General features: G+C 45.9%; 1 protein-coding gene across 2 annotated transcripts in view; it reads right to left on the bottom strand.

The window, feature by feature from the left end:
- Positions 1–23075, bottom strand: part of B4GALNT3 (beta-1,4-N-acetyl-galactosaminyltransferase 3) — a 139191-nt gene extending 116116 nt beyond the window's left edge. Inside the window, exon 1 of one of the 2 annotated variants that reach the window (XM_019464918.2) lies at positions 22547–23075. In XM_019464918.2, the coding sequence (XP_019320463.2) occupies positions 22547–22715 (169 nt within the window). In that variant the 5' untranslated portion in view covers positions 22716–23075. The remainder of the gene's footprint in view (positions 1–22546) is intronic. The other variant, XM_019464920.2, reaches the window with a different exon arrangement.
- Positions 23076–24557: the final 1482 nt, after the last annotated feature.

The following is a 24557-nucleotide window of genomic DNA, read 5'->3' as shown; positions in this document are numbered from 1 at the left end:
GCTCCTAGAGGTAAAACACAAATGTGGGAGGGCTCCTTTATAAGTGAGTCCCCTGAAGTTTTTGTTTTGTTTTATTGAGATATAATTGACTTACAATATTGTCGATTTGATATATTTATATGCTGCAATCTGATTACCATAGAGTTAGCTAACACCTCTATTATGTCACATAATTATCGTTTTTTGTGTGTGTGTTGATAACAATTAAGATCTAGTCTCCTTAGCAACTTTGAAGTTTATAATACAGTATTGTTAGCTATAATCACTACATTGTGCATTATGTCTCCCGCTGAAGTTTTTAAGTCTCAGACTTGTTCACATTGAACCTCAATTACAGTTTAGGTTATCCTATGCTGGCACTGGTTCCTATGGAAGTTTCTGCTCCAGTATGTTTGTTTTAAAATTAACCATACTTAAGTATAATTCGTATACAACATAATGTACCCATTTTAAGTGAACAGTCCCATGAGTGTTGACAAATATATACACTGGTATAACCTCCACCATTTTGCCTCAGTTATTATTGTTTTGTTTTGTTATGCTTATTTGAGAGCGGGAGAGAGAAAGAGAGAGAGGGAGGGAGAGAGACAGAGAGAGAGACAGAGAGAGAGAGAGAGAGAGAATCTTAAGTAGGCTGCATGCTCAGCACAGAGTGTGACATGGGGCTCAATCTCACAACCACAAGATCATGACCTGAGCCAAAATCAAGAGCTGGACGCTTCACTGACTGAGCCACCCAGGCACCCCTTGCCTCAATTAGTTTATTCCATTATTTCTGTGTCATAGTTTCTTCACATCTTTTGTTCCTAAATGGAATACCTGTAAACACCACTCTACCACAGGGGTCTCAATTTGCTGACTGCTCATGTTGTAGAATCAGGCTCAAAATGGAGATAGAAACTTTATTTAATTAATCAAGTAATTTATCTATCCTTCATATATCTATTGAGCCTGTATCATTTCCCATAGCTGGTTCCTCCCTTTCTCTCAACTTTAGCTGCCCTTGGACTGTAAGGACCTCTTTCCTCTCTCTGTAAGGAAGGTAGTAGCCTCTTCTCCTATCAGGCCAGTCTCTTTATCATGCCCTTGGCACATCCGTGTTTGTTCCCTGTCTTCAAGCACCCTTATCTCCATCTAAAGGCCCTTTGCACCATTTACGTCCTAATTCAAATCCTACCTCCACCACAAAGCCTTCCTCCCCTAGCTAGATTTTATTTCTCTTACTTCTACCAGGCACTTGAGGACATAGTCATGCTCCCAATACCCTCAGAGCTCACCTTGCTTTAGTTGTTTTAAATAATCAAATTCACTTAAATATGGAATCAGTTGACAACTTTCTTTGAAGTGGACATAATGCTAGGTTCTGGGCAATAGAGTGGTAACTAAGACACCCAAAACAGATATGTTTCTTGCCCTTATATAACACACTCTAAACAAGTGTAATAAGCTCCACTCAAGGTAGCAGGGCTTCTGGTTGTTGGGGAAAACACTGTCAAGGGAATTAGTTATTTCTGATATACACATCCATCTCTGCAAGAACACCATAGTTTTTGGAATACCAACTGGGGGGGATCACACTTCCGAGTATCTCCTGCAGTTCACATATACCATATGATCAGATATTTACTGGATGAAACCAAACTCATGAGACAGGTACCATTGGGAAGGTATGGGGTCATTATAGGGGGCAATTTAGCATCCTCCAACACCATGCATTTTTTTTCTCCATTTTCTCCTCTTTCCTTTCCACTTCATTGTCTCCTTCCTTCTCTGTTACTTGTCTCATTTCCAGTCTTTGCTGGCCTAACCCTGGACCAGCCTGGGGCCCAGGGTATTCTGGTCATTGCTTCGCTATGTACTCCCTTATCTTTTCATCATCCTTTATTTCTTAGCTCATCCCATCTGGAGAGAAAGTGGAGACCTAAGGGTTTTTACCTTGGCTACCCATGAGAATCACCTGAAAAGCTGATGCTTAGTTCCCCCTCTTCTCATATCTAGTTGATTGACTTGAGGTGAGGTCTTGGTATGACTAGGTCTTAAAGCTCCCCAGGCGATTCAAATGTGCAGCCAGACTGAGAACCACCAGGACAGATTAAGGATTTCAAAGCCTCCACCTTCTCAGATGAGGGTGATGGCCCCCGGATATAACCATGGAACTTGGCATGTGCCAACAGTGGCACTGCTTGCACTAGGGGTGGGGTAAGGACAGATGCTTCATATCTCTAGCATCTCAGCTCCGGAATGACTGCCACTGACAAAGTTAAGCCAGCACCCTGGGGAAGGCAGGGAGAAGAGAGATTTGTTAATAGATGAATGCTCAGAGCAAGGAGGCAGACTGCCCTGTAAAATTGGAATCATGTTGTCTCGATGGGGCCAAGGGAAGAGGAGAAGAGGCAGTACCTGAAAAGTAGCTGGCATAGCATTAACTCTCAATAAATGTCAGTTTTTATGGTGATATAGTGTTTTTATTCAAACTATTTACACAAGAAGGAGCAGTAAAATTAGTTCCATTTTAAAGATGGGAAATAGCAGTTTAGAGAGATTACATAACTTCCCTTCCTTTCCATCCCCTACCCCACCCCCACAGGCCAGCTTTCTGTGCAAGTCAACTCACTGCATCATAGCATGTAATGGCTAAGATGTGAGTGCTCAAACTTGACTGCAAAGATTATTCACCACAAAATCCGCAACAGGGTAGGGAACCTCTGAATTTCAGTTTCCTTATCTGCAAAAAGAGGGTTAGATTCCATGCTTTCTGGGTTTCCTTTCAGTATAAGTCTACAATTAACCCAGGAGATGTGTCCTGGGACTGGGACTTGGCATTCTATAGCACGGTGCTGAAGAATGTCAGCTTCTCAACTGATGTCCCATGGCCCACTAGTGGGCTTCAGATGGGTAACAGATGTGCTGAGTATCAACCTCTTGGGTTCCTGGGGCAATAGAACTCCAGGGCTGGCTGCATTCAACCACAAATACCTTTATCTCTCTATCCCCATATGGGATACAAATATCTTTTCCTGTCATTTTCTACGTGTGTCAATAGGAAAATGGTTGAGAAGCACTAAACCCAATTACTCATTTGGTGTTGAGTGGGAGGCTGGATTTAGTCCCTAAACCCAGGACAGGTTGGGGATACTCTCTTCTCCTTGTTGCCCCCAGATGCCCCCTTTCAGAAACCACGGACCCACTGGCTTGGTGCTTTCTCAGTAGTTTCTGGCCTACAAAGCCATCTGGAAAGGGATAAAAGATAGAAATATCTTAATGCAACAGGCCTTGGAGAAAGTGGCAGCCTCAAGGCCCCGCCCTCTGTGCAGAGAAAGCCTTGTCCTAGGCCTTCCCAGCAGCTGAGGCAGAGGCAGGAATGTACCCGGGAGCAGACCTGGAGGGCTGTGCCCACGGCTCCCTGCAAGGAGACTTAGAACTCCCCGCAGGCGGCCCGGCCCAGCTGCCTCTGCCCAGCCACAGCTGCTGGCAGGGAGTCTCCAGGTCTAAAATTAGCCTCCAGCTCTCCACCCAGGCAGTTCCACCACTCACTCTGGCAGACGAGGCCCTGCGGTGAGGTAATGACTGGGAGCCTGTCTGCCCCAGGACAACGAGGGGTTAGGGGAAGGCAGCACAGAGCAAAGTCCCGCTTTCCCATCATGGTCAGCCTCTGGCTAGAATTGGGAAAATGGGGGAAGCAAGGGCATCTGGGTATGTGGGACTTGACTTTTTGCTTTGCTTCTGCTTTTCTTCCATGTCTGGACCTAAGGGGTACACTCTTAACTCAAGGCGCACCAAGGAAAGGAAAGCAAACTTCCTGAAGTTTAAGATATGTTAGGTTTTCAATTTGCCACAACCACCTTGTAAGGTCAGGATCATTATTCCCACTTTATGGAACACAAGGATGCTCATCAAATTAGTTGACCTAAGTCAGTGACCCTGTGAGGAAGAATCTAGAAGTATCAGCCCTCTTCTTTTAGAGGGGAAGTCTGCTTCCTAGAGGGGCACCTCCAGGGAGAGCTGCCTCCCTGAGGCAGAGCCTGAGCCCATGACTCACTGACCCCCATCTGTAGTTCCTCAGCTTCTGATGGTCTGGTCAGGAAACCTGTGGTTGGAACTGCCAAAATAAGCAGCCAACCCTTTGGCCAATTCCTGGGCACAAGTTCCTCCCACCCCTGGGCTGAGGTGGGGAGGCAGGGGGTCGGCAGCTCAGAAGTACACAGGAAGAGGGGGTAGGAGGGCTATGGGAAGGATAGGTCAATAGGGCCTGTGGAATTGGTCCATGGTCAATAGGGCCTGTGGAAATGCCCCCCAGAGTCACTAAGCCTCTCCAATCAAAGGCGTCCCTGAGACCCTAACGATCATTATCCCAGAATGATCATTACCCAGGGCTCATACCTCAACCTGCCCTTCACTGTCCCCATTGATGGAACCTGTCCTTCTCAAGTGAGTGGGGGAGGAGAGAATGCTGGAGGGGAAAAGTGGCAGAGGGCAGCAGTCTCTGGGTTAAGAGCTGGGCCCAGGGCCCAACTCCCAGTCCTGTTTGAATGAGAAGGCAAGGTCCCACAGCTAGTAAGAGACTGGAGCCAGGATTTGAATCCAGGCATCTCTCTGAATCTCTTTTTTCCAATCTTTCTCTAGCCACTTCCAGCACAGAATCCTCAGTACTGGTGTAAATACCTCTTTTTGGGAATAATGTTGGAGCTGGAGGGGACCTCAAGCACCAAGTGACCAAGACTTCTCATTTACAAATGAGAAAACCATGGCCCAGAGGGCAGAATTGACTTGTTCAAAGTCACAGAACCAGTTCATATCAGAACCAAGATGGAAATCCAGGTCCCCAGACTCCCAGCCCAGGGCTCTTAGCCCTAACCATATGCCTAAAAGAAAAAGACCTCCAAGTTCTCTTCTGGCCCAAATACTCTATGATTCTATAACCTGGCTTCTACTTTCCCCCTTCTGTTATAACAGATCTCAACTGATCATGCAACTCACCAGTGACTCTCCCTGCTCCTTAGCCAAACATGCTGGTTTCCTCTCAGGTTTCATTCTTCTGGACCTTTTATCTACACCTGACACATTTGCTCACCTTTTTCCTTATCAAGACTCCTTAGAAGAAAGAGCCCCTCCTCCACATTTCCCTAATTGTTCATTTTCTCTCCCTCACTCACTAGTTGTAGGCAGCCAACTGTCCCCTCTCCTTGCACTGCTAATGACCAGATTCCCAGGGCTGCTTTCCCTACACCAGCTTTGGCAGTGCAAGGAACATCAGCTTGCTGGTCCAGGGGAGGGCTCTTGGGCAAGGTAGAACAGTGACACCGGCAAAGCCATAGCCATGAAACAAAATACCCCCTGCAAGAGGTAAGTTACTCAAAGAGAGATTCTAGACTGCATACTGAGGCCTGCTGAGCTTCTGGGCCATCCCGAAGCCGTGACTTAGAACCAAGAGCCTGCACACCTGAGTGAGCTTCCTTCCTCAGTGGCCTTAGTAGGTTTGTGTGTACTTCTTGCCACCTGTTGCCTTTGTTTCTCCCCATACAAAGTAGGTAGCAGGCTCTACCTTCTGTGTTCTGAGTGAACTCGAGGACTCATCATGCTGGGTGCGTGTCAGTTTGCTACCCCCGTCGCTCCATATGCATCCTTAGGCTGTGCCAGAGGACACCTTCCCAGACAGTTTGGAAAAAGAGCAATCTTCCTTCAAGGAGAAGCAAACAACCTCTGATCTAAAATGTGGCTGCGACCAAAGTTTCTCCAAGTTCTCAGGCGAAAAGTTCCTTGTGAAAACAAGGTACTATTGTTCTCCCTTCGCCTTCTGCTCCTTCCCTTACATGACTGGATCACGAAAACCCTGCCAGCTGGGGAAAGTGTTCACTACTCTGGAACTTTCCAAACCTTATTAGAGATATAAAGGGGCAGAAAAATATAGAAAAAAACAACCCTTTCTTGAGGACTTTTTTTTTTTTTGGTTTTAAACGAAACTACTTTGGACTTTTTTTCTCCTGCCTCTGAGGCTTTCCAATTTCTAAATATACCAAGCATAATCATTTTGAGCAAACCAAGTTATGGGCAATATATGTTTATCTCATTAAACTTACAGAAAACGACTTCAGATTTGTAAGGGGAACTACAATTTTTTATAGTTGTTTCCCTAAAAATATTACAATATATTGCCATTTCCCAGAAATTGAACCTCCCTATTTTTTGTATCAAGTCCCTTAGGCACTTTATGCTCATTTCTATCTCTCAAAGTGGTAAATACCGACTTCTACCTTAATACCTCTTATTTTGACAAGTGTTTTCCCATGACAGACAGGTGGTATTTCCTGAGAAATGTAATTAAAGCTTCACTATTGTAGAATGTTCCTTATGCAAATATTTTTCTAACTTTCAGGCATCAGAGCAAAGATGGAATTCTTAAACAACATGTTAAATCAAGCTTGAATATTAATTTTTCACCTCCTCTCTGTAGGCTTCCAAACATGTTCTGAACCCACTTATTACTACCTCTATAATTTTTCTTCAATTTGTCATCCATTTCATCTTTTACCCCCACATAGAATTGCAGTAGTGGACTTCCATCTGCTAACTAAAACTAGGATTATGAAAACATCAGCCCTCATCAGCTTGTATCTTTCTCCAGAGATGAGAATAAAGGAGATGACATTTTTAAAAAATATGTACTTTGCTAACAAAGGATCTCACGATTTATGTGTTTCAAGACTCTTCTGATTCAAAATCAACTTCATCTATTCCTATTCTCCATCCCTTCTCAACTCCAGGGGGTAAGATAGGAAATCATAACTCCACTTGCTTTTTTTAAATTTATTTTAATGTTTATTTACTTTTGAGAAAGAGCATGTGAGCAACAGAGGGGCAGAGAGAGAGGGGGACAGAGGATTTGAAGTGGGTTCTGCACCAACAGCAAAGAGCTGATGTGGGGCTCAAACTCAGGAACCATGAGATCACGACCTGAGCCAGAGTCAGACACTTAACCGACTGAGCCACCCAGGTGCCTCCACCTGCTTTTTTTTTTTTTTTTTTTTTTTTAAAGAGGCTTTCCACTTCTTTACTAGAATGGGCTGATCTGAGGATGAGAGGGTATGGGGAACAAAGGAACCTGCTGGACTAAGAAATGCTGCATCTTGGCCTGCCCTTTGCAATATGAGAATTCAACACCAACAAGAGCTTCTTTGCAGGCTTCGCTCAGGTATCAATCTTGATGCAGGGTGTCACTGGAGAAATTTCAGAAAGCCCACAAGTCACCCCCAACAGCAGCTGAGTTGGGCACATGCTCCACCCCCAGCCAGGTGACAATAACTTCAGCTCATTCACCGGCAAGAAAAGCTAAAGCAGACTTGAGAATGGGTTATATGCCTGCTTTGGACACTGTCAGATCGCTTGGATAGGTAGGAAAAAAGACCTCATGAAACTCAAACATTACAAAAAGCACTTTCCTTAAACAAAAAGGGAATGAGTAATGGCGTGGTGTGCTGTAAAGAGCACTGCTCGGGCATCAGGGGTTCTGGGCCCAGCACTACTCTCCAGGCAGGTTGCTTAAAACTCTCCAGGCCTTAAATTCTGCATCGGTGAAATAAGGAGGTCGGGCAAACAGGTTACACTTTAAGAGGCAACTCAAATCACTTTATAGTGACTGTCTGCTGAGCTGTGTTGAGAAAGATCTTGAGACCTTCTTTTGGCTCAGTGGAAGAATTACATGCTCTCTTCAAAATGTCTGCCATTGGCCTGGAATAAGAAATGCAGGGGACGCCTGGGTGGCTCAGTGGGTTGAGTGTCTGACTTCAGCTCAGGTCATGATCTCACACTCCGTGAGTTCAAGCCCCGCGTCAGGCTCTGTGCTGACAGTTCAGATCCCAGAGCCTGCTTCAGATTCTATGTCTCCCTCTCTCTCTGCCCCTCCCCTGCTCATGCTCTGTCTCTCTCTGTCTCAAAGATAAATAAAAACATTAAAAAAAAAAAAAAGAAAGAAAGAAATGCAGGTATTTTTCATCTCAGAATTTAAAAATCTCCAAGATCCATTCCTGTCCTGGAATCCTCTAGGATATGTGAAAGACAGCTCCTAAAAACCAATCAAATGAGAAACAAAGGGGCTTTAAAACTGAAGAAATGATTTAAAAAAATAGTAATTTAAAAAATGACAATAAAAATGATTTAAAAGTAATAATTTAAAAAATAGTGACAATAAAAAATTATTTTAAATTTATGTATGTATTTAGAGAGAGAGAGAGAGAGAGAGAGCATGAGCTGGGGAGGGGCAGAGAGAGAGGAACACAGAGAATCCCATGTAGGCTCCACACTGTCAGCGCAGAGCCCAACACAGGGCTCAAACCCTTGAACTATGAGATCACGACCTGAGCGGAAATCAAGAGTTGGAAGCTTAACAGAGTAAGCCACCCAGGTGCCACTAGAAGCTAACATTTATTAAACATTATGTATCCAGAACTGTTCTAAGTACTTTCTATGCATTATTTCACTAAACTGCCACAACAAAATGAGGTAGAACAATTAATATTCCCATTTTACAGATAAGTAACTGGGGCATATTGAGGCTCAGTAACCTGTTTAATAAAGCACAGCTTACTGAGAATTGGAGCTAGGATTCAAATTCCAGTAGACTGACTTCAGAGAGTTGCTCTTCACCACTATGCTATGAGGAAGGAAGAAAAGGAGGAATAAAGACGCTGGCAGATGCATGGAAGATACAACAGCAACCTCAAAAGTTAAGGTAGAAAGGATGGCTGTGTCCATATGGAGGAAACATGGGCACAATGAAGCCTGTGCCAAGTCAATCCAAGTTCACTACCTGCCTCTTCCAAGCACTCCACTAATGCTTGCGAGCAGGATGAAGCAGATGGCCATGACCAGATTCTTTGGAGCCATCATTGGCTTCTCTAACAACCCTAGTGGGAGTACATAAGACTAACCCAGATAAAGTAGAAATAAAAGAAAATGTTTAAAAGAACCAAAGAAAATATCAACTTTGAGTTTCAGACAACTTAAGTGCAAGAGAAGTTCCAAAAATGGTTAAGGTCAACTGGCACAGAAGTAAGAAAGCCTTCAGGGAATAGATGGGTTAAAAGCACAGGTAGAGCTTTGAAAAAGCAAGCATAAGGAATATCATGAGACTGGACAGCAGCATTCAAGAGTCTGGAAGAAGACCAGCTCAAGATGGAGGAAACACCAACTCTGGTTCTCCAAGGACAAGAAGTGACAGTGAAGCTATTGCTCTCTGGACGGTTACTTCCAGAGTTTATACACGCTGTTCTCTATCTCTTACCAGTGGGACTGCTTCCTGACTCTCTCTCCCACCTAACTTCCATCCCCAGTAACTACAGTAAAGGGATTTAATTGGAAGGACATCCCCAAATCAATCAAACTCTGGGAAGTTACCATGTACCAGGTAGTGGACAAAGCACTCAAGCAGAATTCTTGGCTAGGGACCCATGGATAGGTGTCAGGGGCCTGTGTACGTCCCCAAAATAGCATGCAAAACATACGAGGGGGCAGGCAAATTTCTGGGGAGAGGATCCACACTTTCTTCATCAGATTCTACAAGGTATGCGAGCCACAAAAGGTTAAAAAACTCTGCACTAGGGAGACAACAGGGGAAAATGCCCAGGTCCAGCACTCTAGAAATTCACTATCCCGTGGGGGAAGACAAACACAGACATAAATAACTCTGATGCAAGGCAGACTTTGATAAGTGCACTAATGGAGGTAAAAAAAAAAAAAAAAAAAAAAAAAAAAAAAAGCCATGAGGGAAGGGGAACAGGAGGGGAACAGAGGTTGATTCCAATTGCACTGTGGATAGGACATCCTCTCCCAGATCCTGGTTTTGGGATCCAAGTTTGTCCTGAGGAAAACCAACCACTACTACTTCTCCTCAGGCCCAGACAGAGCCTTTGACTAGCCCCTCTTTCTCAGGTACTCCCAGTGGAAAACTGAGTCTAAGGCTGACTCTATTCCTGCCAGGGAGGTGAAAGAAGGACATTGTTTTCAGGACAATGGGAGGCAGTAGGAAGAAGACGCTCAACCTGAGACTGAGCAATGACTCCCTTCTACATTTTTCCCTCTTTAACCCAGTTCCCATTCTCTAAATTCCTGAGGTACTCACTCATTTTGTGCTCAAGCATGTCCTCTACCCCTAGTTGTCTATTTTAGGTAAGTCATTTCTCAGAGCACTCCCTCATTCTCCAAGCTCGTCTTTTCTCTCACCTCTGTGTCCAGAAATTTTGTGCCATTACCATGTTTCATTTTCTTCCAAGAACTAATCATCATCTGAAATTCTTTTGTTGATTTATGTGTTTATTATCTGTCTTTTTTTCATGAAATGTAAGCTCGATGACAGCAAAGGCTTTGAATTTCTGGTTCCCTTCAATATTCTAATACCTAGAACATTGTCTGGCACATTTGAAGGGTGCAATAAATATCTGTGGAATGAATGTCTCCTGTTCCACTGTATTCTCCTGCAGGACCAGCACAATATCATAGCCCCAGAGAGGAGAATGTATGGAGAAATGAAAGTACTTTTTACTCATGAGAACATCTTTTGAGGTGCTGATTGTGCAGAGCCACCCTTAAAATGATCAAGGCAGTGTAGCCAGAGAACCTCATGTGAAACCTACAACCCAACATTCTGTCACCTTCTACATCAATTTTACCACCAAATTCCATCACTTCTTTGACAGGTCTCAACTATTCTCTGTCACCCTTCTCAACTAGACACTCACTGCCCATACTTTAGGTCGCTGTGATAACTACCTGAGTGGTCCCTCTATTTCTAAGGCATCCTGCAAACTTCCAACAGTTTAATCTACCTATAATCATAGTTCCTAGGACATAAAAGGTATTCAACAAATGTCTGAAGGATCAAAGTAAAATCAGTGGATGAAAATAATAAAACACTGTGTTCATCACATCAAATCCCTGCTTTAAAAAATCTAGGGGCGTTGGGTGGCTCAGTCAGTTGAGCGTCCGACTTCAGCTCAGGTCATGATCTCACAGTTTGTGAGTTCAAGCCCTGCGTTGTGCCCTGTGCTGACAGCTCAGAGCCTGGAGCCTGCTTCGGATTCTGTATCTCTCTCTCTCTCTGCCCTTCCCCTACTCGTGCTCTGTCTCTCAAAATAAACATTAAAAAAATTAAATTAAAAAAATTTATGTTGCTCCCCATCAAGTCCAAACTCAGCAGCCTGGCACATGAGACTCCAGTCATGTCACAACCGCTGTACCCACCTCATCTCCTTTTACCGTGTGAGCCTCTGTGCTACAGGATTACCTTTGCTTGTACATACAACTCCCAATAATTACAGGCCATTGGGGCTGGAAATGGTCTTAAAAATTCAAACCAAACGACTCCTCTTTGGGAAATACAGTGAAATACTAAGAAATGGTGAACAAAATATGACAAACTTCTTTTTATTTACATAGTGAAGCATCCCATAAAGTAAGAGAAATCTCCAGCGGCCAAAAAATGAAGAACTGAGGGGTGCCTGGCTGGTCCAGTCAGTAGAGCATCTGACTCTTGATCTTGGGGTCGTGAGTTCAAGCCCCATGTTGGGCATAGAGTTTACTTAAAAAAAAAAAAAAAAAATGAACTGAACATCACAGCAGCAAGCAGATACTAACACTCTGGCAGCTTCTTAGTTTGGGGAAACCAACAACTTTAGATAATAGATTATAAAAAATAAATTTGTTTTGGGGCGCCTGGGCGGCTCAGTCAGTTGAGCGTCTGACTTCGGCTCAGGTCATGATCTCGCAGTCTGTGAGTTCGAGCCCCGCGTCGGGCTCTGTGCTGACAGCTCAGAGCCTGGAGCCTGCTTCTGATTCTGTGTCTCCCTCTCTCTCTGCCCCTCCCCCGTTCATGCTCTGCTCTCTCTCTCTCTGTCAAAAATAAATAAACATTAAAAAAATTTTTGTTTTAAGTTATTAAAACTGGAAGAATATAGTATTTAAATAGCATTTTAAAAGGAACTTGAAATAGAACCAAATAAAACTTACAGCTTTGAAAAATATAGTCATTGAATCAACTGAGAAAATGGGGTAATGCCTCCCTCTCGATTTCTCTTCCAAATTTTCTACCCTTCATTGGGCCTGTGCGGTTTCCCCTGCCTTCCCCTGGAAGTTGTTCACCTGAGATCTCCCCATCATCCTCTCCCTTTTTCCAGCCCCTCAACTCAGCCAAAACAAAAAAAGACAACCAAGAATTGAGACGCTCCATTAACACTTTGTCCCTGGTTCATGAGGGAATCCTCAATGTCCTCATTCTTCCTGCCAATCTTTGACTCAGAGGTGGTGGTGAGCGGAGTTAGGAGACCAGCTGTTTGGTGAGGGGAGGGTGTGCATGTGCACATGCCTGCATGCATCCATTTGAACCCAGGGTTGGCAGGCAGGGTGGAAAGGAGTGGATCAGAGGATTTGTAAGAAGATCTCAGCAGAGAGGCCTTTAATCTTTGAGGCAACTGCTTGTGTGGAGACCATGTTGTCAGAAATGACCTTGGAGACCAAGTAGCCAGTAGCACTGGGATAGCTGCCACCTCTTAGTTCAGGCAACTGAGTCATGGAAGGTCAGGGCCAGAATGTCCCTTTGACCCCTTGGTGACACCAGAGAGGTTCCAAACCTACTCCTGAAAGAGGCATCTCCTTCCAAAGATTATGAAACTGAAGCCCGCTAAAGAAAAGGCACTTGGCCAAGGACCCTCGATAAGTCAGTTACAGAGCCAGGATTTAAACTATGATAACTGCCCAATGTTCCTGCCTTCCAGTCCTAGAAATCCTGAGTGCTACTCAGGGGCATGCAGCAGAGTGACAGGCTACCACTGCCAACTGCAGAGCTTGTGTGCCCTGACCATCCACGACAGATCTCTCATTCTCAGCAAAATCCTTGACTTCTAGCCCACCCCTCCCACCCCCTAATGCAAATCTTTGCCAGGGATGGGGATAGAAAGATGGAGGCAGTGCTGAAGAAAAATAAGGGTGACTAAAAAATATGCATTTGCTGGCAGGTGCTGAACATGGATGGCCTGGGGACTGATGAGGACTGGGCACAGCTGGGACACGGACTGAGATGCTGAAGAAACACTGGCAAAGGGCTAGTTGAGGAATGTATCTATCCATTCCTGCCTGCCCAGCCATTTTCTAATTCCTACCTGACTGTAAACACTCAGGGGAAGTGATGGGACCAAACATTCATTGAGCTCTTAATATGTACAAGGCTTATGTTAAATCCAACTGGGCACCTAATATGTGCTGGGCTCACTAAATTCTTATTTAGTCATAAGAAAATCTCTACAGGGAAGGCATTATTGCCCAGATGAAGCATCTGGGGCTTGAAAAGGACTAAGTACCTTATGCAAAGTCCTGCAACTAGTGAGTAACAGAGCTTGGATTTGAGCCCTGCCTCGTCTTCAAAGTCCATAATTTTTTCCAGGAACTATCAATGCTTTCTACCCCACTCAGTCCCCTACAAGAAAGTAAATGCTCCATAAACATTTTAGGTTTTAAAATGAATCACCGCTGCAGCCATTCAACATTGGGAAAAAAAATAAAAATTGAAAAATACAAAAAAAATTGAAAAATACACATCACTCGATTTCTGGTTATTTACATATCAAATCCTTGGTCTGTTTGGAATGTCATTTCTCTGTAACCACCCCACCTTTCTGTCTCTTTTTCCCTTCCTTGGGCCCTCTTCCCCGGTCTTGATACCACAAAGCACAATTCAACCTGCTATGGAGTAGGAGGCATGTATAGCCTCTGCTAAGCACCACAAGAACACAGTTTAAAAGAAGAAACTAGGGGCGCCTGGGTGGCTCAGTTGGTTGAGCATCCGACTTTGGCTCAGGTCATGATCTCACAGTTCGTGTTTGAGCCCCATGTCAGGCTTTGCGCTGACAGCACAGAGCCTGAAGCCTGCTTCAAAATCTGTGTCTCCCTCTCTTTCTGCCCCTCCCCTGCTCACGCATGCACGCACTCTCTCTCAAAAATAAACATAAATGAATGAATGAATGAATGAATGAATGAATGAATGAATGAATGAAACTGGTAGAGGAGGCAGATAACATCTCTTCCCTGAGCCTGTTTTCTCATCTGTTAGTAAAGGGTTCTATCTCTGATGGTTGTGACTTTATGCTTCCATAAGCCACCTGTCTGGGCAGTGGCCACAGGTCTTCATGTGTATGGTCTCACCATTGGTCCAGCAGGGTGGGCATACAAGCTTGAGGTTCCTGGCCTTGTTGACCAGTCCCCTCAGTTGCTTTATCAGTAGTGATAGGGTGCCCCAAGCTTTATTGAATTTTCCTTGTATTTCTGTCACTATTTTTCACTGACACTGGCTAAGGCCCCAACATCTGTCAGTATATTCTAAGCTTTTAACGATACTCATAAAGAGGTGAGAATTTATTTCTGAATGTCGTTCAACTTTTCAGCACCTAAATAAGTTAAAGACAAAAATAAAAAAAGATCAGGAAAATTATTTTTTGGCTTTTTTATCTAGAATTCTTGTTTAAGGTATTCCAGAATCCAGCATCTGGTTATCACAGCTTATTACACTTTATTTTTTTCTTTTCAACAATCTCTAGATCAAAGTAGTGGGATTACAGGTGAGTTTTAATTTCTTCTTCATGTTTTTATATATACCACAGCACTTATATTGATTTCTTTTATGCCTTTGCTTCAGAAAAAGTTAAAGTGGTTTACAAGGATCATAGAATATAAGATGACATAAACTAGAAGTCATTGTGGGGTGAAAAGAAAAAATAAAGGTATAGGCATAAAATTGATACTAAAAGGCAGGTCACAAAGCCTTTTACACTTTTTTCAGGCCAACTAAAAATTGAATTCTAAAGTCTTCTAGTAACCAACACAAAGGAAAATACCTGGTGGTTATACAATTTATATGGACAATAAAAAAGTTGCTCAAAAGAAACATAGCTATTTCTCTCTCTCTTTTTTTAAGATTTTATTTTTTGGGCATCTGGGTGGCTCAGTCAGTTCAGCACCTGACTTCAGCTCAGGTCATGATCTGGCCGCAGTTCTCAAGTTTGAGCCCCACGTGGGGCTCTCTATTTTAGTGGCAGAGCCTGCTTCAGACCCTCTGTCTCTGCTCTCTGCCCCTGCCCTACCAGTGCATGCACGCTCTCTCTCTCAAAGATAAATAAACATTAAAAAAAAAAAAAAAAGTTGGGGAGACTGAGTGCTCAGTCAGTTAAGCGTCCGACTTTAGCTCAGGTCATAATCTCTTATTTCGTGAGTTCAAGCCCTGCATCAGCCTCTACACTGACAGTGCAGAGCCTGCTTGGGATACTCTCTCTCTCCCTCTCTCTATATCCCTCCCCCACTGACACCCTTTCTCTCATTCTCAAAATAAATAAATAAATAAACTTAAAAATGTATATTTTTTAAGTAATTTCTCCACCCAACCTGGGGCTCGAACCCACAACCCCTAGATCAAGGGTCACATACTCCACTGACTGAGCCACCCGGCTACCCCCTAATGGACAGTTTCATAGGGCTAGATCGCATAGCATTTAGGCTCTTGGTCTTCATTGGCCACTCCTTAAGTTATTTGTATCAGTTGTACTGGGGTACCTACAGCACAAGAAAGTAATTTTACAGGAGTTAATGTGTTCTAGATACACAGCTGTCATCTGGCATGATGAACATGCATTATTTTTGTAATCATAAATATTAACTTTAAAATAAAGCACATATTTTTCTACACAAAGCATAAAAATAAGCTAAGTTAATCAGTCTGTCCTTGTGATAGTGACTGACAGGGAATTCAAGGAGTGCTTCTGAAGTACTGGTAATATTCCGTTTCTTCATCAGGGTGCTCGTTACACAGGTATGTTCAGTTTGTGAAAATTCAAGCTGTACACTTATATGTGTACTTTCTTTATATGTGCACTTTCCTGAACATATAAGATACTTCAGTGAAAAGTTACAAACAAAACAAAACAAAACAAAACACACACACATACACACACCCACACACACACACAGAGCCAGGGACCACAAGGACAATTTGTATCCTTATTGTCTAAAAAAAAATTGGTTTAAGGGCACCTGGGTGGCTCAGTCTGTTAAGCGTCCAACTCTTGATTTCGGCTCAGGTTGTGATCTCGCTGTTCATGAGATTGAGCCCCAAATCAGGCTCTGTGCTGACAGTGTGGACAAAGCCTGCTTGGGATTCTCTCCGTCCCTCTCTCTCTCTGCTCCTGCCCCACCCGCACGTGCTCACATGCATGCTCTCTCTCTCAAACTTAAAAAAATTTTTTTAAGTTGGCTAGTAAAGAAATTTTTTTAAATTTAGCATAAAAAATAAATTACATACAAAAATATCACAAGGATAAAAATAATATTCATTCTTGCTTGTCTCATGGATACTTCTAACATTGAAAGCAGCACTTGTTAGAACCTAAAAGTCTGCAAAAATTTCAAGAGCTATCCATCATGGTTTGCTCAGAATATATAACATGTTCAGCCCAACGCCCTTTATATACACCATCCAAACTGTTCTCACCTCTTCCAGTAGTATTTTTTTTATATTGGGTAACATATAAATCTATTAATTGTGGATCACACGATTAAAGGGGTCTGAAAGCTCAGCTATACAGTTGGCCTGGTTTAGACCTCACCATCCTTGGATATAAGTAAAAGTGTTCGTGGAAAATAAAAGGGTAGGTTTTGAGACTGGTGGAACTTGGTACAGAACGAGACTCCAAGAACAGCCTCTAGGCCCCCTTCCAAAGCAAATTCTGCTATGGCGGCTGCTCCGCTCTGCTCCATAAAGCTCAGCACTAGAGGGCAAGACCAGGCTCTGTGGCCTGGAAAATTACTGCAGTGCAAGTACCAGCAGCTCCTAAAACCAGCACAGAAGTGGTTGCTTCAGAAGACCTCATGCTACAAAGCAGTTATAACCATGCAGGGCATCTGAACAACTCCCAGGACAGGGAGTGGTAAGTAGCCTTAGCACCCCTGAGCAGGTGAATGGCACCTCAACTTGGACTGAGGGTCCCTGGCTGGCGTGGGCAGGAGAGGTGGCGAGGTGTTTTGCTGCAATTCGCCTGGTCATGTCAGAAGGAGAATGGAAGAGACCAGGGAAAGGAGAGGCCAAGTCTGGGTAAGGTCTCCTACTGCCACATACGGCGTTCCAGGTACAGACCGCACTGGGTCCAAAGAAAACACACTTATGTAAAAAAGCATCGATGGCTTAATTCTTACCTTTTGCATATGTGTTGAAAGGCTATTGTTGTTTATATGTATTATGGTACAAGGAACAAGAATTCCTAGGTTCTATTCTTGGACTGGTCACTGATAAACAAAGTATCTGCCAGTGGAAAATATCAGGTGCTTGGAAATTCGGAGCTTACCATCCATAACCAGGAGGTATTTATTCAAGTGCCTAGTGTGTGCCCAGAATTGGATAGTGATTTCAAGATGCACACAACAGCCAGGTGGCCAGGATGGCAGCATAAAGAGACACAAGTAGGACGCAGGAACAGGAATCAGAGGTGCCACGGGAATGAAGGGCAGTCCAGCCAGCACAGCATGAAACACAGTCCCAGGCCACCCGGAGGACAGGAAGCAGTTGTGCTTCCCTTCAACACTTACCTCTGCCTGAGCGTCAACCCTCAGCCACACCATCCCTGCTGTGCCCACACATCGGTCTCATTTGCTTCTCCTTCTCTGTCTGCCTGCATCTCAGGTTACTGTTCAGCCCTGAGTTACCTCTGCTACTAGAGGGTCTGTATCCTTTCCAGGTCAGAATGGCTGTGGTAACCCTGACCCCAGGAGCTGACATCTGTGGGTGTGCCTGTTTCAGCCCATTCAAAGTCAATCAGAAATCACAAGGGCCAACCAGAGAGATGTGTTGCAGATTTAAGGCAGCAAAAGCCGATTAATTCCTGGGCTTGAGAATACATTGGGGTTCAGCAGGTAAACCTGGCACTAAAACGGAGACATACCAGACCCGGCCTTGTGAGATCTAGAAAGAGGCTGGTGCATGCTATCATTCTGCCCTGGCTCTGTGCCCAAATGCAATCTCTTGGCTCCAGCAACAAGTTAGTCCCAGCAGTAGGTCAATTATAGAGCAAAGAACCTAGAAACCATTTTAGTCCAGACCTCTGCCCTCAGGCAGGATTTAGCTAATCCAATCTGAACAAATGGGTATAACTTGTTAAAACCTGCCAGAATGGAGAGTCTTTAACTTCCAATAATAGTCTGTTCCCAGGGCTGCTTTTCAGCTGGTACACACCAGTACAGCTGTACCAGTTACTAAAATTCAGAAATACTTTTTTTTAAATTTTTTTTTAACATTTATTCATTATTGAGAGACAGAGCACAAGCATGGGACGGGCAGAGAGAGGGGGAGACACGGAATCCGAAGTAGGCTTCAGGCTCCGAGCTATCAGCACAGACCCCGACGCGGGGCTCAAACCCACGAGCGGTGAGATTATGACCTGAGCTGACATCGGACACCCAACCGACTGAGCCACCCAGGTGCCCCAAAATTCAGAAATACTTATGAACATGTTGGTATACAGTGAGTGCCCCAAGCCCTCTGAATGTCCCACTACCACCCTAACCTGTCCCCAGGAGAGCTTCATGACTCAGCAGCTAAAGGGTTAATGCCAGCCACAGCAAGGGACCTTCAGTACCCTGTTTGTTCACGCATCATCCATACTAAAGTATCATAACACTGTTTTACCCTTGCCGGTTCCATCCTATAATGCTACCTACCCTATTCTAAAACTTTCAACTGCTTTTTCTTATCTACTGAAAAAATACCAGTCTTTGAGGTTGTTATTCAAAGTCTTTCATAATATAGCACCATCCTATATTCTCCCTCCTACTCTCTGCTTCATCAAACCCAGATGCTCAACATTCCCGAACATTAACTTTTCCTTGGTCTTTGTTTACCCTGCTTTCTGCCTGGAATGGCCTTCTCTTTCCATATCCATTAAAATCTTACCAACTCCTCAAGATCTCCTGCAATGTCACCACTTGCATGAAGTATTAGCTGAAAGCACCACATCCCATTTCCAGAAGTGTCACAGCAACATCTAGATTCTATATTTGTAAAACTTAATGATTGTTTCATATTACGATTATTTTTATATATGCACCTGAACTCTCCCTAGAGACAGCTGTTGAGAGGGCAGAAACCATAATCTAGTCATCATTATATCTAAGCGACCTAGCACAATGCCTTGCTCGAGGTATGTGCTAAATAAATATTTGTTTAAATGAGTGAGTGAACAGCTCTAATTCTTTTGTCCAAGGGACCCATTTTCTATCTGTTAAAGATTTGGGTTGTTTTTCTCTAAAGTTACTCCAATTGTGGTTGTATCTCTTTCTACATATGGAGCCCAAATTGCACATCATCCATATCTTAAACTACTGGGTTATTCCGTGAAGATGAAGCAGGAAGCATGCTCCCCTGTCATTACTTTGCCACCCTGGAGTTTGTGACTGCCATTTCTCCATACACTTCTTCCAGCATCAGATCAATGTACCCGTCACACAGGGACAGGCAAATGAAAGGTTCTTGGTAAAGGAGGCTGGCCTTAACAGATGACAGGAAGGCTGATGGTAGAGTGAGTTGGCAGGGACTGCTAGAGAAAGGAGGCAGGGTGGCTTGTTGGGAAGCAGAGCCAAGATGGGACTCTGGTTGCTGTGGTCAAGGCCACGGATGCAGTCCTGGGAGGGAAGTTTTATTGCCCTGGTTGTTGTTGGTATGCCAGGGTGTAAAGGAGGGAATGCTAGCAAGACTTTCCTTACCTCTATTTTTAAATTCCTCCTCCCCTGCTCTCCCTCCAGGGGAAGAGTTCTGAGCTGGGAGTAAGACCTACAGGACAAGAGGGGACTTTGATGAAAGATGTCTGGGCTTCTTTAAAACAAAGAAGGATGGGAAACAAGGAGCCAGAAACCACAGCCACTGTTTAAATCTCATTCCAAAAGGAAATTCAGGAAAAAGTAGAATACAATGGGACAGCCCAGCATGAAAACACCCTGCACAGCAGATAGGTTTCGGGGTTCTAAGAGGCTGAGAAGAGGAAACAAATGACCCATCAGTACCCAGGCTTGGGCTCTCTTTAAAAATGATAGTTGGGGTGGTACCTGGTTGACTCAGTCAGTTGAATGTCTGACTTCAGCTCAGGTCATGATCTCGTGGTGAGTTGGAGCCCCATATCGGGCTCACTGCTGTCAGACTGTCAGTACAGAGCCCGCTTCGGATCCTTTGTCCCCCTGTCTGTGCCCCTCCCCTGCTTGTGCGCTCCCAAAAATAAATAAATATATATATTTTTAAATGATGGTTAGAGAAATAAAGACATTGCTGAATTGGAAGCTAAGAACATTTTTCTGGGGAAGGGTCAGTTTGGGAAAGGAAACAAAGATTAAGGAAACCCAGTTGGGGGGGGGGGGGAGGGTGCCTGGCTAGCTCAGTCTGTAGAGCACATGACTCTTGCTTTCAGGGTTGTGAGTTTGAGCCCCACACTGGGTGTAGAGCTTACTTAAAAATAAAATTTAAAAAAAAAAAAAAAAAAAAAGGAAACTCAGAGAGTTAAGATTCATCTAGAAGGGAAACCAAACAGACCCAAAGAATTGATAGCCAAGGATGAGAAAGACAACAGGAGTTAGAAATCAGGAGCCAGCATGTGAGATTACAATGATGGCAAATTAGTTCTGGTCTCCAAGGAGAAAGCACACTTAAGGTAAGGAAAAAGTGTATTGGGGGGTGGGAGGGAAGGAAGGGACATCATTAACTTCAGGGTCACAAAGCAACTGCTTTCCTCTGTTTTTAATCTGTGCAGAGGATCCCCCTGGTTACCATATTAACAAAATGGTAGCCACATTGAGAAGGGGTGTCCCAAGGAGAGAAGGGAGATCCTTTCCCAGGGCCTCCCACCTGCACACACTACAACTGGGCATGCCCACTTGGGACTGAGTGGCCACAGTATAGAAGAGTAAGCTCACTCTGTGTTTCAGAGGAAAGAACAAGGCTCAGGGGAGGGAAGAACAAGCTATGGGAAAGCAAATTTTGGCCATCAGAAGAACTCTCCAATTTGGAGCTGTGGGGCTAAGGCTAAGCAGAGCTGTCTTCATGATGTGCTGAGCTCTCTTGCACTGGAAAGGCTCAAGCAGGAAAGATCACACGATCTAAGCATCCAGACTCCAAGGGACCCTGGAGATCATTTAGTCTAACTTTCTCCTACCTGAGAAGCTGTCATTTTCCCCATGATCCTCCAACTAGCTAGTGGCAGAACCAGGATTGGAACCCCAGTCTCTTAACTCACAGCCAGAATTACTTCAACAGAGAGGTTCTGCCGTAAATATATGTCTCTACCCTGAACCAGCTCAATTACTGACCTCAGTAATTCCCTCTCTTTGGCCACTGGAGGAGGCAAAGCACCACACCCAACTCTTGCAGAGCAGTTGACACAAGGACCTGTCCAAGCACCTTCTCACCGCAATGTCATCACCACACCTTCACAACTTCCTGAAAGCGGGAAGTGAAGGTATGGAAGACAATGTGCTAGAACTCCTCAGGCTTGGGCAGGGAACCGCCTCATCTGGGAGTTTCTCCACTCCTTTTTCCTGCCATTACTGTCCTTTTACAGTCCCTGACACTTTCAGAGTTTTACTCTGTTAGCTCCATCAACAGTACACTGAAAATAACTTCGGATGGCCAGGCTGTTGAATTAAAACGAGGAAGAGGTCTTTCCCTCCCATTTCCCTAGGAGGAAACTGAGGCACAGAAAAATTAACTGGCTTTGTCTAAGTTAAAAAGAGGAGTAGGAATCTAACTACTGCCTGGTCCACCGTGTCGTGCATTGTCTCCAAGAGCAGGGTCTGGAGAGTTTAGTAGGTTCTGCAGCGTTCCAAGGAGAGCTTCGCATAACTAGTTGGAGGGACTGCCAGAACGAGGAGAGGGGTCGGCTCAGTAAGGAAGAGGAAGGGCCTGGGAGGGGGGCGGCGTAGGGGAAGGGGGAGGTGAGGGGGGCCTCGGAGGTATGGTTAAAATAAAGAACCCCAGAAAGCGCAGCAGGACTGGAAACGGAGCAAGCCACAGAGAAGGCGCTGAGCAAAGTTTGGGCCGCGCTAACCGGAGCGCGCCGCCTCGGCTGACACCGGCCGAGGGCACCCAGGGCACAAATCCCCAGCCCGCGCGTGGACCGCGCGTTTGTCTCGCTGGGGGGCTGCAAGCCGAGCGCTCTGGATGGAGGTGCCCGGCTTCTCGGCCGGCATCCCCGCGGGGCGGGCGGGAGCCTCTCTCCCCGCCGTCCTCCTAGGGGAGCAGCGAGCAGCCCCAAGGATGTCCCCGGCGGGCAGGCCCGGGCTCGGAACTCGGCGACCGGCCCCCCACGCCCCCCTTCCTTCCCGGAGTAGGCAGCCGGGCGGCGCCGGGCACCTGGACACGAAAATGAGTTGGAAACCAGGTCTGAGCATGAGAGGCGGGTCTCCCCAAAGCGGGGGCCACCGTTCGTGTCTCCCCCCACCTCACCCCCACTTCCGCGCCCTCCCCGTTCCCCCCGGCGCTACTTACTCCGGTTCAGGGGGTTCCCGCCGACCTGGGCCGACGCCACCAGCTCCAGATAGAGAGTCCAGAGCCCCACGGACACCAGGGCGAGCGCCAGCAGCAGCCGGAAGCGCCTCCGCAGCAGCTTGACCGGGCGCAGGAGCAGCAGGAGAAGCGCGGCCCGGGGGCTCCCCATGGCGCGGCGCCCCGGCGGCCGCCGCCAGCGCTGGCTGCTCCGCACCCAGCCCCCGCCCCCCGGCCGGGCCCAGTGCCCCCGGCGCACGGCGGCCCAGCCGCAGCCCCTGCCCAGCGTCTCAGGGCTGCGCGGAGGCCGTGTCCCCCGGCCGCTCTCCAGCCGGACGCCGGCTCATGCTCCGCGCGCAAGGAGTCCCTCCGGCTGCGCGGGCGCCTCGCGCCGCCTCTCAGGTCTCTCTCGGCGAGCCGAGCCGGCGCCTCCTCCCCCGAGTGTCCTCCGCGCCCGGCTCTCCTCTCCACTCCTCTCCTCGTCGCAGGCTCGCAGCCGCCCGCCCTCCCTCCCTCCCGCCTCCTCGCCCGCTCGCCGGCTCTCACACTCTGCCCACAGGCAGGCTTCCCCTAGGTGCGCGCCGGCCCGCCTCTCCTCCGCTGCCTCCCGCTCCGGCTCTTTCTCCCAGCTCTGGGCGCGACCGCACTCCCACCTGTCCCGCCCCCGCCCAGGCCCCGCCCCCGGGGCACAGGTGGACTCCGCCCCTGAGAAGCCCCAGGAAGAGGGGAGAGCCCCTCTGGGCGGCGAGAGATGCGGCCAGAGTTTGGCGCCACCGCCAACTCGGGACGTTTGGGGTGTAGGAGGGGGCCAGTTCTGATCCGAAACTGGTGTGATCGAGGGCAACTGAGGTACCGCCCAGGCATTTGGTGGTGGTGCGCCCCAAGCCGAAGTGAAGTAGAAACTGGGTAGAAGCGGGGTGGGGGAGTGGGGGAGAGGTCATGCTGGGGAAGAGTTGGGGGTACCGCCTGAGGCTTGACTCCAGGACCTTTCGTGGCCCGTGACGACCCTACTTCCTACTTTAGGTATCAAGAGTAGGCATGATATTAGTTGGAAGGCAATGACCACTGAACTCCGTCAGTTTCTTCCTCCAGGTTGGATCTGAACACCCTTCTGTCCCAGACTCAACCACATCAACAAGAGATGCTGGGGAAGTTGTATGTACCCCAGACTGAACTCCAAATGGTTTCTCCCAGACTGGGATGAAAGAGCTGTTAGGGGAGAGTAGATGGAGCGTTCTAAAGAAGAATTAAAAATAAAACAGAAAGGGACTCAGAATTGAAAAGATCATCAAGATATTCTGTGTTCCAGTTCTCTGCCTTCCGGCAGGTAAACTAATTATTATCTGATTTAAGGGAGATAATTGAGGTCCAGGGGAGCAGAGTTGCCTAAGGACAGTCAACAGGTAATAGTGCAGTTTTCTTTTCCACTCTCCTGGGGGAAATGGTCAGGAGACTATGAAAGAAATGAAGGATCAGAAGCATTCCCGGATATTTTTTTTAAGTTTGTTTGTTTGTTTGTTTGTTTGTTTGTTTATTTTGAGAGAGAGAGAGAGAGAGAGAGGAGGGGGAGGGAGGTGGGATAGGGTAGAGAGAGACAGGGACTCGGACCATGAGATCATGACCTGAGCTGAATTCAAGAGTCAGATGCTTAACCAACGGAGCCACCCAGGTGCCCCTTTTCCCAGATATTTTTAAATCAGACCGACAACATGCAAATAGTGTTCCAAGACAGAAGTTCACAGAATTGAGTACTGTGTTTCCCCTTCTCACTGCTAACACTTTAGTTGGATGCTCAATAGTCCACTAATCTTTAGGGACTGTTGTACTTTTCCCAATTAGCCCCCAACCCCCAACATACTCTCCACTACCACCAGATAGTCTTTATAAAATTCTTTTACATATTCATACCCTTGGTCAAAAATATTTAATGGCTTCTTAGTGCTTACTGATTAAAATGCAAACTGTAAATCTGTAATTCAAGGCTTTCCAAAACCTTTTCCAACTTTATATGACC

This window comes from Panthera pardus, unplaced genomic scaffold, assembly GCF_024362965.1.
Source record: "Panthera pardus isolate Hobbes unplaced genomic scaffold, ASM2436296v1 HiC_scaffold_6, whole genome shotgun sequence".
In the NCBI taxonomy this organism is placed as follows: Eukaryota; Metazoa; Chordata; class Mammalia; order Carnivora; family Felidae; genus Panthera; species Panthera pardus.
The sequence above is the reverse complement of the archived record's forward strand: the minus strand, read 5'-3'. Positions and strand labels throughout refer to the sequence as shown.